This window comes from Rhineura floridana, chromosome 5, assembly GCF_030035675.1.
Source record: "Rhineura floridana isolate rRhiFlo1 chromosome 5, rRhiFlo1.hap2, whole genome shotgun sequence".
Classification (NCBI taxonomy): Eukaryota; Metazoa; Chordata; class Lepidosauria; order Squamata; family Rhineuridae; genus Rhineura; species Rhineura floridana.
Window position 1 is genome coordinate 165,031,830 of NC_084484.1, and position 19,391 is coordinate 165,051,220.

Here is a 19,391-nt window from a genome sequence, read left to right on the forward strand (position 1 = left end):
CTCACTTTCCCTGCAGTAGAGGTGCCGAGAACAGGCATGCCCTCCGACAACAGACTATTGTCCGAGAGAAAGGCAGGAGGCTTGCCAATCGGGGCCCAGCATATATGTTTAATGACCGCTCCACCAGCCTTTCTATTGAAGAGGAGCGTTTTTTGGAAGCAGCAGAATACGGCAACATTCCTGTTGTTCGTAAAATGCTGGAGGAATGTAGCTCGCTCAATGTGAACTGTGTGGACTACATGGGGCAGAATGCATTACAGCTGGCCGTAGCGAATGAGCACTTGGAAATCACAGAACTCTTGCTTAAGAAGGAGAACCTGTCGCGCGTCGGAGATGCCCTGCTCTTGGCCATTAGCAAAGGCTATATCCGAATAGTAGAAGCCATCTTGAGTCACCCTGCATTTGCTGAAGGCAAGAGGCTGACCACAAGTCCTAGCCAATCAGAGCTACAGCATGATGACTTTTATGCCTATGATGAGGATGGAACCCGCTTCTCTCATGACATCACCCCAATCATCCTAGCTGCACACTGCCATGAGTATGAAATCGTGCATACCCTGCTGAGGAAAGGAGCTCGTATCGAGAGGCCTCATGACTACTTCTGCAAATGCAGTGAATGCAATAAGAAGCAAAAGGATGACTCTTTCAGCCATTCTCGCTCCAGGATCAATGCTTACAAAGGGCTGGCAAGTCCTGCTTACCTTTCCTTGTCTAGTGAGGACCCTGTAATGACTGCTTTAGAACTAAGCAATGAGTTGGCTGTGCTTGCTAACATTGAAAAAGAATTCAAGGTAAGATTTTTGTCTGGAGGTATGGGTGAGTTGTTTTAACATGAGAACCCTGCTGGATCAACCAGAAATCCATCTCCTTCAGCATCATGTTTCTAGCAGTTACCAACCAGATGTCTCTAGGCATAAGTAGGGCTTGCCCTCCAGTGTCTGGTATACTGAACCAAAACATGAGGATTCCATTTGGTTGTCAAAATGGGGAACTGTCAGTGCTTGGCCACAGGGAATAGCCAAGGCTGCTACAGTTCAGGAAAAGTCTTAGCCTAGTCTGGAACTCTCTATAAGTCTTCTCAGTTCAGGGAGATATAATGGACTACCTTTAGGGTGGCCACCTATGCATTACCAAAGAAGAGGAAATGCATCACCAAAAGAGGTCAAAAGTGGATGCCAATTTGCATAAAATGTGGACTAAATTTGCATGTATTGATGCAAATGTACAAATAATGACAAGGTATCTCACCACAGCAGAGGAGAATGTGTCCAGGTGACTTGTACCTGCTCAGTTTGCTGTCCAGGTGCTCACTACAAATAGGCAAGTTCAACTTCTTATAAAACTTTAAACCAGACTTGGGGTGGCCATCATTTCAGTTAGAAGATGACTTCAAACAGAGGGCTATCCTCTCTCTAAAGGAGAAGACCACCCTAGCTACCTTGATAGGCAGAGTCACCCTGGAGATTCATAACATCCCAGTGCTTTGATGCTCACAACACAGTAAGCAGCATATTCACACTGTTCTTCAACCTTGGGTCTCCAGATGTTGTTGGACTACAACTCCCACCATCCCCAGACAGCATGGTCAATGGCCAGGGAAGTTGGGCATCAACATCTGGGGACCCAAGGTTGAAGAACACTGCTCTATCACACACTGACTTTCCCTGTCACCTGAAATTTCTCTCTAATCCCTTGGAGGCTGCTACACCTGTTTCAGTCCCAGAGATCTCACATCACTCTATTACACCACTGCTATTACCCTACCTAACAGCTCCTATCTAAGAGCTCTCCATAATTGCCAGCTATATATTGTCTTTCTTGCATTAAAAATGTCCAAAAATATTTAAACTTCTGGAAAGCAGGATACCCTCAAGGCATCTGTACGCTGATTGCATGGATTGCTGAGTCACATGAAAGGCTTTACACAAACAGCTATATGTGAGACTCAGTTGCTAGAGACAGTTGCACTGTTTGCATGAACACTAGGGGGTGGGGCTATGCATGTCCTTGCTCCCATACTGAGCAATACAGAAACAATTGTGTCTGAAGAGGATTAATGAGTATAGCAGATTAGGTGCGTCAAACCCTTATTCTGAACCAACAGTGTGATTTATTTTATTATATTGTGGGTCTGTTCTAGTTCAGGCTAAACAGAGACTTTCAAATAATGATTCAGGTTCTCTTCTGGTTCAGAAACAAAATAGCCTCAAGAACCACCATGTGATCTTACCTCTCAGCTCTATTAGTTAAAATTGACCCTCTTCATTTATGCATGGGGAAGGGCCTTAGTTCAGTGGCAGAGCATCTGCTTTGCATGCAGAAGGTCCCAGGTTCAATCCCCAGCATCTCCAGGTAGGGCTGGGAGAGAACCAAGCCTAAAATCCTGGAGAGCTACTGCCAGTCTGTGTAGGCAATACTGAGCTAGATGGACCAAGGATCATACTCAATATAAAGCAGCTTCCTATGTTTCTAAGCAATCAAATCTCCAGTTTATTAATCTAATTATTCAACTGATTAAAATTTGCAGCTCTAATAATAATTTATTTTTCTTTCTATATGCATCCAAGAGGCAATCAAGAAAGGATCCGGCCCCAGCTCATGTGTATTTGGAAGGAGGGGAAAGCTGTAGTTTGTACACACATGCCCCCTTCATAATTTTAGGCTATACAATGTATATACTTATGTGTGTAATGAGAATACCAGAGTCTGGATATAACTTTTCATTGGCTAAACACCTACTGAAGAATTAAACTCCCAGCCACCTTTGGAAACAGGCTATTTGGCCAGATGGATCACTGGCCAGTATTCCATTAATAAGCATAATGTTATTGTTGTTGCTTATAAAGAGTGGCCAATTTTTGTGTTTTCTTTTCCCTCATAGAATGATTACAAAAAATTGTCTATGCAGTGCAAGGACTTTGTGGTCGGACTTCTCGATTTGTGCAGAAATACAGAGGAAGTGGAAGCTATTCTGAATGGGGATGTTGAGTTGAACCATGGGGAGCATGGACGTCCTAGCCTTAGCCGCTTAAAACTTGCCATAAAGTATGAAGTCAAAAAAGTAAGCAGATTGGGTTGGACATGTTTTCATTAATTTCTTCCCACTTACCTTCCTATTTAGTACAGGTAGAACGGAGCATCAAACAGTATATAGAGGGCCAAGAACAATGGTCCTTGTCCCAAAGTGCTGACAGATGAAGACAAATCTTCATGGACATTCTAAATGGTTTAGAAGTGCTTTTGGCATTAATTTGCCACTTCTATATCCTGCAGTACATAAACATGTTTTCTATCCAAAAGGTCTTAGGTTCAGTCCCTGGCATGCCCTTGTAGGACTGAGAGAAATTCCTGTCTGAAACCTTGGAAAGCCATTGTCAGTCAGTGTTGACAATACTGAGCTAGATGGATCAGTGATCTGGCTTGGTATAAGGCAACCTCTTATGTTCCTGTTCACAGAGGTGCTGGTTCTGAGCAGTCAGAATGGCTTTTCATATTCTAAGGAAAACGAAATAATTATCCAAACAATGGCTTTTCCGGTATGGTGTGCCTACTGCCAGCATAACTCTATACTATAAATCAAAAGCTTACAAAAATATTGTATGGTCATGTATTAAGGAAAGATTACAGAGGAAAATGGAGTTGTATCACACAGTAAAAATGTAGCACCATTACATAGATTATTGTTATTATTAATTTGATTTATGAATCTCTTCCCATGAGACATCCCGAAGCAATGTACACTACAGTGGACGCTCGCTATAACACATCTCACTGTACCATGGAATTGGATATACTGCAGGTTTAACCATGTCTCCTGTGTAAAATGCTGTGTACCCTATTTTTCTGTTTTATACCTCATTTTTTCATCCTCTGTGCTCCTTTTCCCTGGTGAGCCCTATTTGCTTTCCCTGTGTGTTTCTGGGTCTTTTTTCCTCTCAGCGTTCTTGTTAAAAATTTGTTTCCTGATGTCCCCCTCCCTCCCTGCTCTTTTCCTACCTGGTGTTTTTCCCCTATGGGACGCTTATCTCTTGAGCCTTTCATTACTATCTGTGGAGTTTTTGTGTGTGTTAACTTGTGTTTCCCATTCTGTTCCCCTTCCTGCTTCTTCCTTCTCAGTCTGTTCCTCAGCTGCAATGGTGGTGGGTTGTTGTTTTTTTTGGTCTCTCTAGGAACCAATAGTAGTCACTGGCTTTAACCCTTTCAATTCAGTTTCATTATAACTCAGAAGCCCTATAATGCAAGTGCATCCTTAGTACCCCAATCCTCACATTATAATGAGCTTTCACTGTATAACAAAAGCATATTATATGCAATCTTATAAAAACATTGGTTTGCATATTATGCTAAGACAAACTATGGCACAAGCAAGCAAACATGAAAGACAAACTTTGATTCTGGGTGTGGATTAGGTTTGCCAGGTTCATGGCCTGAGACTGATCCTGTATCTTTAGGAGGAGAGAAAGTCAGCCAAGTGCAGGTGTTCTTGCAACACCGTAATGGGAAAAGCCACAAGGTGGAATTCTCCCTTCCCCCTGCACAACTTTTAAAGATAGAAGACCTCTCTTCTCTATCTTTAAAAGTTGTGCAGGGGGAAGGGAGAATTCCACCTTGTGGCTTTTCCCATTACAGAGGTGCAAGAACACCTGCACTTGGCTGACTTTCTCTTCTCAAGATACAGGATCAGTCTCAGGCCATGAATCTGGCACTGTGGATAGAAGGCTAAGTCAAACCATGGCATAGCCCTAGATAGCTTAGCAGCAGCAGGGCCAAAAAGAAATAGTGTAGCTGTTGACCACAGGGGATATCATAAGGTACACATAGTAGAAGTTACAAAGTGTTGTGCAAATATATCAGTGCTATATAAATGATATTCTTATTATTTTAACTTATAAAGCCCTATGCAACCTGGACCTGGATTTGAAGGAGCATCTTCTCCCATATAGTCCTGCCTGTGTGTTGATATCGGGGGGGGGGAGGTCCTCTAGGCTGTGCTGCAACTGTTGGAAGTCTATTATGAGGGCCTTCATGGTACTGGTGCCTCAGGGGTATGGACATCCTGCCCTCAGAGATAATGGCTGGTGCCAGCTCTTCTAAATTTCCAACACCACCTGACAACTCACTGGTTTGCTCAGACTATTTGCTGTGTATTAGTACCTGAGCCTATCAGACTTATTATTGTATTATTAGTCTGCTTAGACTAAATAAATTTTGGTGCAGTTTTTAAAATATAATCTATGTAGTCTAAATTTTAATGTACCCTATTGTGGGATTGTTTCTGCAGTGAAGAAGAGATAATAATTTTCTAAATTAATTAATTAATTAAATTAAACAGTAACAGTTGCATATCCACGACATTGTGAATAGGAAAACAATGCAAACTCCAGGCCAACTTGGTATAAGCAGAGAAAATAGAGATGCAAATCTCTGTAGCAGCCTTTCTCAATGTTTGATCCCCAATGTTTATTTTCCTGTTTAGTAAAATACTGAAATACTGACCTCCATCCTATCTGATTTCGTAGTAGTGTACAACAACAGTAAATATAATTGAAATCATACCTCAAAGTAATAATAAAAAAGCAGCAATATTCATCAAAAGCAGACTAGGATTTCCAACAGCTTAAAATGCCTGGGTAAATGAAAATGTTTTTTACATGATAAAACACTGCAACATAGGCACCAGTTGAACCTCTTTGGGGATGGCATTTAATAACTGGGGTGCAACTGCTGAAAATGTGCTCTTCCTCATAGCTATCTGCCACACTTTGTTTGGCAAGGATACCCAGAGAAGAGACCTTGAAGAAGATGTTAAGATCTTGTATAGATAAATGTGGGAGGGAGACAATCCTTTAGGCAACCTGGCCCTCAACCATGTAGAGTTTTAAAATGTAAGGCCAGCACTTTGAACTGGACCCAGAATCAGATTGGGGAAAAAGCACAGGTGTCGTTGTAGCAGAATAATATACCTCTCATAAAGGAGAAGCCTGAATAAGAGCCTCAGCAGAAGCACAGGGAGGTTGGAATGGGAACAGACATGCCATCAGATATTTGCATTAAAGGCAAATACCATCAACTGGAACTGGGTTCAAAAACTAACAGGCTGCCACTGAAGTTCTTTCAAAATTTGTCATCCTCTGCATAAACCTGTCCACACCAATTAAAAATCTGTTATATCCCCATTGCATGTACAACATTTCCCCAACAATTCAATAAACTGGAAGCCTTTGAAAGTGTGCAATCTCCATGTGAGCATCAACAACATGTGGGGACCCAAAGTTTCAGAAAGTTGCTGTCTAGTGTCCATGAGGTACCTGCTGTGTAGATCTTACTTAAATATGGCTATTATACCCTATAGAGCATCTCACATTTTCAAAGGCAGCAGGCTTCCCCTACAAGCTGTGGTCCAATGACAGGGGATGGATATTGCCACCACACTTGGAGTGCAAATCTCCTAGAGGCATCTTTCAAACCATGTCTGAACATGGTATATAAGCGAGATATACCATTTGCTTGACCCAACCTGGCAGTTTTTATGTTCTCATTTTTGGTAGGAATCGTCTGGGGAAACTTGGGAAGAAAAGGCTTTTAAAGAACGAAATTGCAGAAAACTAAATCCAGTATGTTGTCTTGACAAGTAATAAAAACTCCCTGCCTTACATAGCCATATATTGCAAACAGAAGCTTCTTTCATTCATATTGCAGCACTTTCTTTGTGATAATGGTGCAAATGTTATGTGGGTTATTTCTGTTTTAATGCCTTCTCTGGCATGCTAATTATGAAAATGAGTAATGGATTGGTGGTAATGTTCTCTTCTGCTCCTTTTCTTTTGTCATTTAGTTTGTAGCACATCCAAACTGCCAGCAGCAGCTCCTCTCTATCTGGTATGAGAATCTGTCAGGTTTACGACAACAGACCATGGCGATGAAGTTTTTAGTGGTTCTTGCCGTTGCTGTTGGGCTGCCATTCCTGTCAGTGGCTTATTGGATTGCTCCATGCAGTAAGGTATTAGTTGGTGGAAGGATGCATCAGCCTTTTTAATAGATTCCGTACTTCATTTGCATGCAGATTTGAAACTGGGCTAAAGCAAAGCATACACAATAAACAAGACAGGCACTTAGCAATGTTTTAATGGCAAGTTGTTCGTTGTAATGGTGTGAATGCAGGATCACACACCTTGTTATTCTCAATAAACAGCAGCAGATACATTAAGTGAAACTTAATTTGTTTTTCATTTGTGTTGGTGGCAGGAATGGTAGAAACAAATTATGACTGAAAGTCATAACTTATATCTTTTGTGCCCCTGCTCTGCATTAGCTACACACATGCATGTATATACTGTACACTCTGTCTATCAGTTGAACCCTTAAGTCTTTTAAACTAGAGCTTTTGTATTTAATGGTACTGAAAATGAGACAGCTTAAAGCTAAGTCATATTGCAGAACAGCAAGATTGCTTAGGTTATAAAATGTCAACAGTAAGCATTGCAAAACATAATGTTTTGCTGGCATTGCAATAATGTTACATGAGCAGTGTAGGCAAATTCACCAGGGCAAATGTTTACATTGGGATGAAATTGCCTTTAAGCTGTGAGAGCAGACATGTTGCATAAGATCAAGAGTCTTGTGACATGTTGAAACACAAACTGCTTTATAATCACCCAGTTCACACTTAATGCTAAACCAAGTCATGGCTAAACATGAATGAGCAAATGTGCGTGAAGCAAAAATCAGGGATACTTTGCTGTTCCACTGATCCTGCTGCTGGTGTCCTCCTGGAATTAAGTGTTGGTGTGGTAGGCTTAGCATTACATCCAAACTCAGTCTCATGGTTTATCTCCCTGAGACAGACCATCAGTAGGAAGCCAAGTACAAACCTTGGCTACAGCTTGCGGTTTGCCTGGAGTGAGACAAACCACTAACTCAGGTTCAGATGTAATGCTAAACCAAACCATGGCTTAGCTCTGTGTAGCAGGGCAACCGCAGGACTCCATGTACTTGCACACTTGCTCATTCACACATGGCCATGGTTTGGCTTAGCATTAAGTGCAAACTAGGCCATTGTGGCATAAGTGTTTACAGGCAAAAACATGCTTCACATGATTAATTTGTGTCTGGTGAAGTAAACTCTTGCCCATGAAAGGTTAATGTCACACTAGTCCAGTGGGCTGTGACTCAGTTTTAAAGCATGTGCTTTTCATGAAAAAGTTTCAAGGTTCAGTTCCTGGTATCACCGTGTATGTCGGGGGGGGGATCCTGTCTGAAAACCTACTGCCAGTCACTGTAGATAATACTGAGCTTAACGGATTAATAGTCTGACAAGTCAGCTTCCTATATCCTTCAGTTCATCTTTAAGGCCCCACAAGTCACTTGCTGCTTCCTTTCCCATGTCGATAACCTCCAGTGTGAAGCTTGACTGCCACATGAATGGGATCCTCCTCTGATTTCTGAGAGACTGGAGGCTGTATGGTGGAGGGGACAGGCTTACTCCTCTCATCCATCACATTTATTTTTCATATTTCACTTCTGGATGTTTATATTGATCAGGGCTTTGTCTTTTGAAATCCAAACTCAATTTTAAAATGGTGTACAGATTACAGTCAGTGGTACCTGTATCAAATGAGCAAAGCTCCCTTTTCTTTTACCTAGATAATAAATGGCAATGTGCAGGTGGTATTTCTCCTTGCCTCTAATCCCGATATCTATGTGCAGTAAGATCAGGAGCAGTTCACTGTCTCAAGCAGTTCATCCCTATCATGTATCAAATGTAATGTCTGAATTGGGGATAACAGCAGCATTTATTTTGATGCAGGATCTCCCTTACTCTACTTTCATGCAAAGTTCAGATTGCTATGGGAGATAATGCAGGCGGTGCGAAGAACCAAGCATGGGACAAGGAGTTTTCTCTAAAAACGTCTTGTTGACCTCACAGAGACAATGGGCCTATTCAACCAATAGGCCTATTCAACCAATTCAGATGCTCCTCCAAACCATGGCTTAGAAGATTGCGTGTGAACACTGAGTTTATGCACTCCCTTCTCTTCTCTCCACCTCTCATGCACAGGGATTTTCTCCTTACTTCCTGTTGGAATCAAATCACAGTTTACCATGACATCAGAGTCAGAAAACTGTGGTTTGTGAGTCCACCTAACCAGGACTGCAAACCACAGTTCCATGGCCTGAAGTGCTTGTTCAAAATGCATTTTGCTAGTTTGGATGTCTTGGCAAACTTTGGTTTGATTCAAACAGGAAGTAAGGAATGAAACCCTGTAAGTCAGAAGCAGAGGGAAAGAGCACTTAAACACAGTAATTGCTCATTAAACTCCAAATCATGGTTTGGAAGACAATTTGAATGCAATCAGTGTCCAGATTTTTATAGGCTTTATTTTAAAATAAACTATGATGGCATGCTTGTAGTTCATAGTGCTCAGATCTCCTTAGGTAGTAATCTTTAAACTGTTCATTAACTTTGAAGCATGGTTGGGCAATTAACTGCTCCCCCTCTGTGTACCTTTTATTTATCATTGTTCCTTTCATATATATTGATCAGAAGAGAGATATAAAGCTAACCCATCATCTCCCATCTAGAGATGTGAAGACCCAGGAAAAACAAACAGAAAAATGGGGAGCATTTTTTCTGATTTTTTCCTATTTTATCTTTTTTTACAAAAAAATAGGGAAAAATGGGGGGGGACTTTTTTCTGAAATTTTCCAGGTTTATTTTCAGGCCTTCACATCTCTACTCACATCTGCTTAAGTGCTTGTGCTACTGGTGCCATAGGAAGCCTTCCTTTTTAATTCTCTGTTAAGTAATATAGTATAGAAGTTAGGTTGCATGTGTTGGTAATTTGCAGTTCATTTTAATCATTTCCTTTTTGTGGCATGGGAGTAGTTTTCCAGCCTTTCCTAAATTAGCATTTGCTCCAGTTAATGTTTAAGATGCTTATAGAAAAGACCATACTGTCTCTGAAATTTGCTGGGTTTTGTAGTTAAGGCCAAACTAGACAAGGAACTAGGTATCCGTGACTGAACTTCTCATTTATTATATAATTGCTTTTGAAGCATCTTTGGGAAGCCTGAACTGGATTAGGACCATAGTTCTGTATCATTTTTCTAATGTAAATGGCCTCCTAATGGGTATCTGTATGTTTTCTGTAATGCAGCTTGGGATGGTAATTTACCCTGGAGAAATGATACAAAGAAAAAGAGTTAAACCCCCTCTCCCCTAGCACCACAGTCCAAATCCAATAAAACTAAACAGGCAGACAATCTAATTAGATAAACATCTCATCTCATTTGGCCCTTAGATTCTTGCTAATTGTGGGTGGCTGTCTTGCTAAAAAAAGGAATCATTCATGCGGTGTCATGCAGATTCTGTCACAATCCAAAATGGTTGAGCGTGCCTGGTCCCACCTATGGATTTGGTGTTGTTTCCCTTGTTGGGTGTGAACTGGGGGGGGGGCAGACAGAAAGGCAACCTATCCTTCCCTCGATGATGGCTTCTTTAGTAACTGCTTGTTGATATATAGTTTTTACTCAGACTCTCCTTCCTTCCTTCCTTCCTTCCTTCCTTCCTTCCTTCTTCTTCTTCTTCTTCTTCTTCTTCTTCTTCTTCTTCTTCTGGTTAAGCTCATGACTCCATAATGGCCACATGTATGTCTGTACTCAAAATGGCTTTATTTCCCAGGAGTAATAAAACTTAAGTTGTACGCCCTCCAGCCCTGGGAACCTTCAAAAGGCAGCTGCCTTCAGGAGAAGAACTGAGGGGACTGGGACTCTGTCATTAGGGGATGGCTATTTCTAACTGTCTTTGTTGATGTGTGCAGTATTAGTGTTGTAATGTAGCGCTGTTACATTAGAGTATAAGCCCTGGGAGCCTTCAGAAGGGAGCTTCTTCCAGAAAACTTTCTGGTCCTTTGGGTTGAGGCATAAGGGTCAGGGGAATAGAAGAGTTTTTTATATCCGTTTCTTGGTTGGTTTTCAGTATTTTTGCTTCAGCTTTATTGTTGAACTTTATGTGCATTTACACTATGATGCATATTAACTTTTTTTAAATGTCATAGTGATTATACTTTTTATTATGTACTATTGTGCTCCAGTATTTGGACTGTTTGTTGTTTGTGTGAACCGCTTTGAGCACATATGTGTTTGTGGAAAATGCGGTATATAAATAAATTGATTACAACTACTATGACTTTTAACCACCAGTCTTACCAGACTAATCATTTCTGCACATGCACGCACACACACAGAGACACATACACCAAACTCCAATATCCCCACCCTCTTGTGACTGATTTTTGTCATGTGTGATATCCCTAGTTTTTGTATCTGGGCATTTATCTATGCATCTCCACTTGCAAAACGGTTTTCCATCCAGGACTAGGGATGGGCAAGAAATTCAGTTCAGTTCGCATTTCAAACCAAATCTATCAAATTCACACTTTCTGAAACAACGTGAGAAGTGAAACACAGCCATCCTTTGAAATTTGCACTAACTTGAATTTTGCAATGCAATTTGCCAACCAAACAGTGATTACAAAAAATGTATATATTAGAAGACAGTGCATAAAAATGAATATATTTGTGAAGATAACATACAAAAATGTATTATATGAAGATAAATTGCTTTAAAAATGTGTACATTAGTAAAAACCACCTACAAAAAAGAAGAAATTCACACTAACATGCTGGAGAGTTTTCATGAGGATTTTTTTTAAAAAAAATTGCAAATTGTTGCAGAAATGTGGAGAACTGTATATAGATTGGAAAAAATGAAAACTGAGAGAACCAAAAGTGACAACCTTCCCATTCCTACCTAGGACCCAAGAATGTACAGATAATAGCATCTTCATTGTCCAAACATTTGTAGAGGAATAGTTCAGTGATAGAGGACATGTGTTGCATGCAAAACTGAATGGGTTCAAATGCTGGACATCTCCAGGTAGGGATGGAAAAGGAAACCCGAAACCCTTGAGAGCCATTGCCAGCCAGTGTAGATGAGGAATGGGGAGTCTGGAAAACTTGTGGGCCACATTCTTTCATGGCCATTCTTTTGGGAGCCACATGCTGAGTGGATGTAATGTATGCATTTCATCTAAATGTCTGGCACAGGGCCCTTTAAGAGAAACAACTATGAACAGGAGGCCAGCCTCAGAGGTGAAGACTTTGGTTATTACTCTATGCAGGCTCCCAGGCCTCATTAGAAATAAAGTTTGGTTAAGCGTCAGCTCAGCTTGTATTTGGTTTCTGTGCAAACAGGTGAAGGCTAGAGTGGGAAGGCCCAGAGCCAAAAGTTAAGTGATGCCAGAAGCAAAAGTAGGCTGAGCAACAGAGTTGGTTCTTGCCTTTCTACTGTAGACTAGATTCCAGTCATTCAAAAGCAAGTGGTTTCTACCCCTCCCCCCTTATCACAGTTAAAAAACACTGAGATATCACAGTTCAAGTGCTCACTGCATCCAGGCAAAAGCACTCAAGGAGGGTCTTGAACAAGCAGAGCCAGTGAAGGGTGTGGCCTGGGGGAAAAAGGCCTGAGAGCTAGATAGAAATGCTGTGTTTGGCCCCTGAGCTGAAGGTTCCCAGCCTTTGGAATGCACTTATGGAGTGAGATGGACCAATGGTCTAACTCCCTATGACAGCTTCCTGTGTCCCTGTCTGATGAGGTAGACTCTCATCTTTGAAAACTCATGCTGCAATAAGGCTTGTAATCCTAAACCCCAGGGCTTCCCAAACTGTGGTCTGTGAGCTTCATTCATATGGTCTGCAGCATGTCCTCATTAAATACACTTCTTGATTTTGCAATAGTGTTTTTATTGCTTCTTTTATTTCTTATATTGTATTACAATTTGAATTCTGTGGAATGCAAATTGTAATACAACATACAATATATAACAAAAGAAGTAATAAAAGCACAACTACAAATACTGCAGCATATAAATCTAGCACAGCAGACTACAATCAGTAGAAGAGGCAGAAAAATCATTAAGTGGTCTACCAAGACCATCAGCAATTTTCAAGTTTGGGAACCACTGCTATACATACTTAACCTGGGACTCCAGAGAAGAGCCCAGTGATCTCAGTATATCAGATTGAACACTTTAAGGTGCAACAGATTCTTATAGCTATTCTTCTGGTTTCTTTTACACTCCTTATTTCATACATCTATCCTCTGCCCACCCCCAGCTTCCAATTACTCTGTCTCCTAGTCTCATCCTCACTTGTGAACACAGGCAGATAATCAATTTGAAAGGATGCTGCCAAGGTATTTTGTTTATCATTTTCAAAGTGCATTTGATCGCTGCTCTTTGTAACCATCCCCTTGGAATCTTTAAAAAGGAACTTGTCAGTGTAAACAACAAGATTTATTTGGGAAAGTGGTCATTATGCAGCTGAGAGGACTGACTGATTGCTTTTTAAAAGAAAGGCAAAACTATTTTTAGGCTGCCATTCTAAACAAACTTCCTAGAGAGTAAGTCCCAACAAATTAGATTTATTTCTAAGTAAATGTCCTTAGTACTACATTGTTATTTATTTGGCGGGGGATCAGAGGGGGAAAAATAAATATGTTCTAAAGGATTTATCAGAGACTAGTGTGCCCAGTGTTTGGGTTTACCAGTCTCGACAGTGGTCCTTTATTAATATAAGAATCAGCCATACTTACTTTTTAATAAACAGTTTATTTGTCTTTGGAAGATGCTACTGTTAATTTTCCCTTTGACCTCTTATAATTTCCTGTCTTAAACTGTCCTGGGCTCCTGCTGGAGGAAGGGCGGGATATCAATCAATCAATCAACGTTAATTCTTTTAGTAGCTCAACACTCTTCTTAATAGTGCCCTTTAAAAAGAAATTAGAAATTTTAATTTTAAAAATGAAGACATTAACATTATCTATATACAAAAATGTTCATAAGTTCAGGCAAGAATCCCTGCCCACCTTTCCTAGTTTGCTTTGAAATCTTAATTTATGTTGGATCATTCATTCATTCATTCATTGCTAAATATAAAAATAGGCTTCTAAGCATTTTGAAAAGTATAAAAACATTCAGTAGATCCTGCAGTCTACCCAAGGCTAAGATAGTTAACTCTAGCTTTTATTACCACAAAAAACTATCCATAGGACTCTTCTTTATGAAAACCTTTTAACCTCCTTTACATTTTATTGTAAACAGTGAAACATTGTTTCTCCCTTTCAGTGCAAAATCATTTTTGCTCCCTCCTCTTCCCAAACATTTTCCACAAGCTCTGAGCATCCTACTCATTACAACTGGAAAGGTGCTCTGTATCCATCCTGCCTGATACTTTTGACTTGTTCTGTTTCAATATGCCATCTGCCTCTTTTTCTTTGTATGCTAACCAATGCCTCCATTCCTCACAAATTAGCCTGGCTTTGGGGTGCTGACGTTAGACTATGAAAAACTGGGAAATCTAACACCTATTATTTGTTAAGGGCCCAATGTGGATTATAATTTAATGAGTTATTTTACATTTGCATACAGGGTGGTTCAAATGGCAAGTTTTCAAAGGGGCTTCTAGAATTCTGTGTACTTTCCCATTTCTCACATTTTTGGTGGCTGTGGTAAGGCTGAAATCCTATGCACACTTGCTTGGGATTAAGTTCCATTGAAGTTCCAGGATTATCAAGAAGAGGGAGATTGTCAAAAATGCCTCCAGAATACTGGGCTGCCACTTTAATCCGGGGTGAAGGCTGCAATACCTGATGGAAAGATGTCGGAGCTGCATTTCAGCAGTGTGCAGGGCCACATTCCACACACCATTAGACACCCTTAACATACAGAGTCGCACACAATAATGTATACACACAAAGCTATTTCTCATGGAGTCAGGCATATATTTAATTCTTAGTGTCTCCATTTCAGTTTCATTGCCCATTTTCCCCATAGATTTTGTAAAAAAAAAAAAAAAAGGATGTAGCTGTTGATAGCCATGGCCGGCTCTAACGGGCGGCCGGGTGGGGCCCTGGCCGAGGGCTCCGCGGCCCACAGGGGCCCCTGAAGGGCCCCTCATTATGGTGGGGGAGTAGCACTTCCCTTCCACAGCAGGCTGCCTGCCATGGATTGCAGGGAGGGAGCTGCCTGCCCACTTGCCCTTCCCCCGCTTGCTCACTCGCCTGCCGTACCGAGGCCCCCTCATTATAGGGGGGGAGTGGCACTCCCCTTCGCATCAGGCTCCCTGCCACTGATTGCAGGAAAGGAGCTGCTGCTGCCCACCCACTCGCCGGCCCACCCACCCACTCCCTCGCTCCCTCCCTCCCCTCACTCGCTTGACCTCCCACCCAACCTCCCACTCCTCCACCTGCCTGGTAGGTAGGTAGGTAGGCAGGTAGGCAGGGCGTGCATGTGCCAGGGCCCAGGGCAGGTTGGTGCCCAAGGGCCCCGGCATGCCTGGGGCTGGCCCTGTTGATAGCGTTATTGTCCGTGTGTCTAATACCCTTCTAAAGCTGTCCAAGTTGGCAGTCATTGCAACATCTTGTAGAAGTGAATTTCATAGTTTAATTATGCAGTGTGTGAAGAAGTACTTTCTTTGGTCTGTCCTAAAGTTTCCAACATACAGCTTAATTAGATGGTCCTGAGTTCTACTATTAGAGAGGGAGAAAAATATCTCTCTATCTACTTCCTCCTTGCCATGTGTAATTTTATACACTTCTATCATGTCCCCTCTTCCTTGCCTTTTTTCCAGTCGAAAAAGATCCAATTATTGTTACCTTTATAGGGAAGTTGCTCCAGCCCATTGATGATTGTTCTTGCCCTTTTCTGAACCTTTCGCAACTCTACAATATCCTTTTTGAGGTGAGGTGACCAGAGCTGTACACAATATTTCAAGAACAGTCGTGCCATAGATATCTATAACAGCATTATATTTTCCTTTTCTAATGGTTCCTAACATGGAATTTGCCTATTTCACAGCTGGTGCACACTAGGGTCAATGTTTTCACTGAGCTATCCACTCCAACCCCAAGGTTTCATTCCTGGTCAGTCACTGTAAGTTCAGACCCCATGAGCATATATGCAAAGTTGGGATTTTTTGCTACTATGTGGATCACTTACTTTTTTAATAAAGTATTTATATACCATCCTCTTGCATCAGGGTGTGTACAACAACATAAAAACACTTAAAAGCAATCATTAAAATGACTGGCTATTCAAAATACATTTTAAGCAGCTGCATAGGCCTGTTGGCACAAAAAAGTCTTCAAGAGATGCCTGAAAGTCAAAAACAAGGATGCCTGCTGAATCTCTGCTAGAAGAGTATTGCACAGCATGGGAGTAGCAAATTAAATGCCTGACTTCTGGTTGAGGCCAGTTGGGGCTCTGTAACATGGGACAACTAACAGTGCTCCTCCAGATGTAATCGATATAACTTGATTACATTGATCTGCATATGCCATTTGAAAACTATGCCCCTCCCACTATACCTGGGAAGCTGTCCATCGTCAGCTTCCTAGAGCCTGCTCGAGAGTTGTTATTCCAGAAAAGGCCCAAAAGAGACTGGGAGGTTTGCATCCTCTGAGGCAGCTCTTTCCCCTTCCTGGACAACTGCTGCCTTCCCAAGAAACCTGGTCTTTCTCTGGCTTCTCCCTCCTCCTGGGTTAGGGTTGCCATGTTCAGGGCCTGAGACTGATCCTGTATCTTTAGGAGAAGAGAAAGTCAGCCAAGTGCAGGTGTTCTTGCAACCCTGTAATGAGAAAAACCACAAGGTGGAATTCTCCCTTCCCCCTGCACAACTTTTAAAGATACAGAAGACCTCTTGGAGGCTGGGCCTGGCAACCAAGAGGTCTTCTGTATCTTTAAAAGTTGTGCAGGGGGGAGGGAGAATTCCACCTTGTGGTTTTTCTCATTACAGGGTTGCAAGAACACCTGCACTTGGCTGACTTTCTCTTCTCCTAAAGATACAGGATCAGTCTCAGGCCCTGAACCTGGCAACCCTATCCTGGGTACAGCCCTGGTACTGAAGCCCTCTGGTTGTCAGCCAAGCACACCTGTGCCAGTTCTGCTGCTAACTCTGCTTCTGGGAGAGCTGCAGGTGAAGGAGGATAGTGTGAGATCAAGGTGAGGGTCAAGGTGTGTGGAGGGATCACGGAGGGTGCAGGCAATGTGTCTTTGGGATTGAGTAATTTGGGCTGCTCAACTGTGACAGCAGGCTCTTCAGGTCCTCAGTGGCACTGGAGGCCTCTGTAGAGTTCCACTCCTCTTCCATGGATAAGATCCTGCTGGAGTCCCTCTGGACTAGGGGAAGCAGTTCTCCCACACAAGTGCCACAGCCTGGCCCTTCATTCCTCCCCAGGGTTGGAGCAATCAGAGAAGGATGCCCTGAAAGTGGATCACAGCCTGGCCATGCTGTCATTGCAACATAGGAAGCTGCTTTTAGATCAAGTCAGACCATTGGCTCATCTAGCTTAGGGTTGTCTGAGCTGGCTGGCAGCAGTTCTGCAGGGTTTCAGACAGGAGTCTTTCCTAGCCTTACATGAAGGTGCCAGGGACTGAATTTGGGATGCTTGGCATGGAATGCATGTGCTCTTACCTCTGAATTATGGCCCTTCCCTAGCTGTGTTTCTTCACCCTCTGGTTCCCACCTTGAAGGTGACAACAGCCACGGCTATGCTTATGTGCTACAGCAATAGCTGGCATTTCCCCTCTCCAGTCACTTGCACTGCTGTAATCCTTAATTACGTGGGCAGTTTGAGCAACACACAGGCAGTAATGTAGGTACATAAAAGTACAAAAAGGGTAATTAAAAATTGCATTAAGAGATAATTATTTTACACATTGCATTCTCTCCTGTTTCTTCGTTATATATGATTGTTGTTTCTTTTTGCAGCCTTCTTAAGGTAAATGTTCCCGGGGGGGGGGGAATGATAGTTTTTTGCAGGGGTCTTTTCTGATTTTTTATTTTTTTATTTTTTCTGCAGTTGGGTAGAATAATGCGTGGGCCCTTTATGAAATTTGTTGCACATGCAGCCTCTTTCACCATTTTCCTTGGCTTACTGGTCATGAATGCGGCAGACAGGTTTGATGGCACCAAACTGAAGCCTAATGAAAGTAGAACTGATGGAAAACAGCTGTTCAGGATGAAAACTTCATGCTTCTCATGGATGGAATTGCTTATTATCTCATGGGTAATAGGTAAAGAACATATTGCAAAACTGTGTCATGCTACTATAGCAGAGGGCTGTGTTTCTGTTAAGACACTTTCCATCTTATAATGACAAAATAGCAGACATAAAGTGAAGGGTCTTGCTGAATTTCAAATCCATTTATGTGTATCTCTTGTGGAGGTAGGGGATCCAAAATGACACAGCATTCCCTCTCTCCCTCTCTCCCTTCTCCCCTCCCGTAGAGTTATGTGTTAACACACCGAACCAAGGACACTGAAAGTGCTTGTTGAATGCTCTGATTATATCAGATGCTCAATATTCATACAAGTAAATACTTTCTGAATCAGATACATTAAGTCTGTGCTAATTCACCTGATTCCAAAACCCAACCCCTACTCTCTTGAACATGGGATAGACTATTCAGCACAGATAACACATTTGATAGTCGCATCTTAAAACACCCAGTTGCTTGCAAATGACATGTTATTAATTCATTTGTAATACATTTCAGAAGCCTAGAAAAAGGGTTAAAGTTTCAATGTGTACACAATGTTATGCTTGATACAAATATAAAAAGTAATACATCTTCCTTCCCCCCCCCAAGTCTTATGGAGAAAAAAAGAGGTGACAAGTTACTTTGAAAGCACCCAAGATTTGGGAAACTGTCTAAAATAAGAATTAAAACTTTCTTAGAGAAAAAGAAAAGAAAGCAAATTGTTAACAAGCAAGATAATAATGTGACACTAATGAACATATTCAAATATTGTCAATGAGCACTGGAGGTTACGCATATGCAACATCAGAGAAATTCAGTTTGATAAGAGATAGCTTTCTAGATCAGCCTTTCCCAACCAGTGTGCCTCCAGATGTTGTTGGACTACAACTCCCATCAGCCTCAGCCAGCATTGCCAATGGTCAGGAAAGATGAGAATTGTGGTCCAACAACATCTGGAGGCACACGGGTTGGGAAAGGCTGTTCTAGATAATTGGGTGCTATGCATTAGAATCTAATAGAAAATGCAGTAAAAATTAATGAAATGAGAACTATGAGAGACAGGAAGGAACAAGTAGACATCCCAAAACTATAAATTGTAAATGAAAAAAAATTGCAAACATAACATAACTATAACACACATTCATTCGTCTGAAATACCATGTAAAACCCCAAGTAAGGAACAGCATAGGAAGATGCCTTACACTGAGTCAGACCATTGGTCCATCTAGCTCAGTAATTGTCTACACTGACTGGCAATGGCTCTACAGGGTTTGACTGGGGACATTCCCA

At 41.6% G+C, this 19,391-nt stretch overlaps 1 protein-coding gene and 1 long non-coding RNA gene across 3 annotated transcripts in view; one reads left to right on the top strand and one right to left on the bottom strand.

Annotated features, from left to right (window-relative positions):
- TRPC6 (transient receptor potential cation channel subfamily C member 6) overlaps positions 1 to 19,391 on the top strand; it is a 115,973-nt gene that overhangs the window by 80,057 nt on the left and 16,525 nt on the right. Inside the window, exons 2-5 of one of the 2 annotated variants that reach the window (XM_061628759.1) lie at positions 17 to 791; positions 2,882 to 3,061; positions 6,836 to 7,000; positions 17,921 to 18,134. In XM_061628759.1, the coding sequence (XP_061484743.1) occupies positions 17 to 791; positions 2,882 to 3,061; positions 6,836 to 7,000; positions 17,921 to 18,134 (1,334 nt within the window). The remainder of the gene's footprint in view (positions 1 to 16; positions 792 to 2,881; positions 3,062 to 6,835; positions 7,001 to 17,920; positions 18,135 to 19,391) is intronic. The other variant, XM_061628760.1, reaches the window with a different exon arrangement.
- Positions 13,695 to 16,577, bottom strand: LOC133385535 (uncharacterized). Its single transcript, XR_009762902.1, has 3 exons — positions 16,427 to 16,577; positions 14,554 to 14,707; positions 13,695 to 13,828 (listed from the first exon to the last, which is right to left on the bottom strand). It is a non-coding gene; the product is annotated as an uncharacterized LOC133385535 (long non-coding RNA).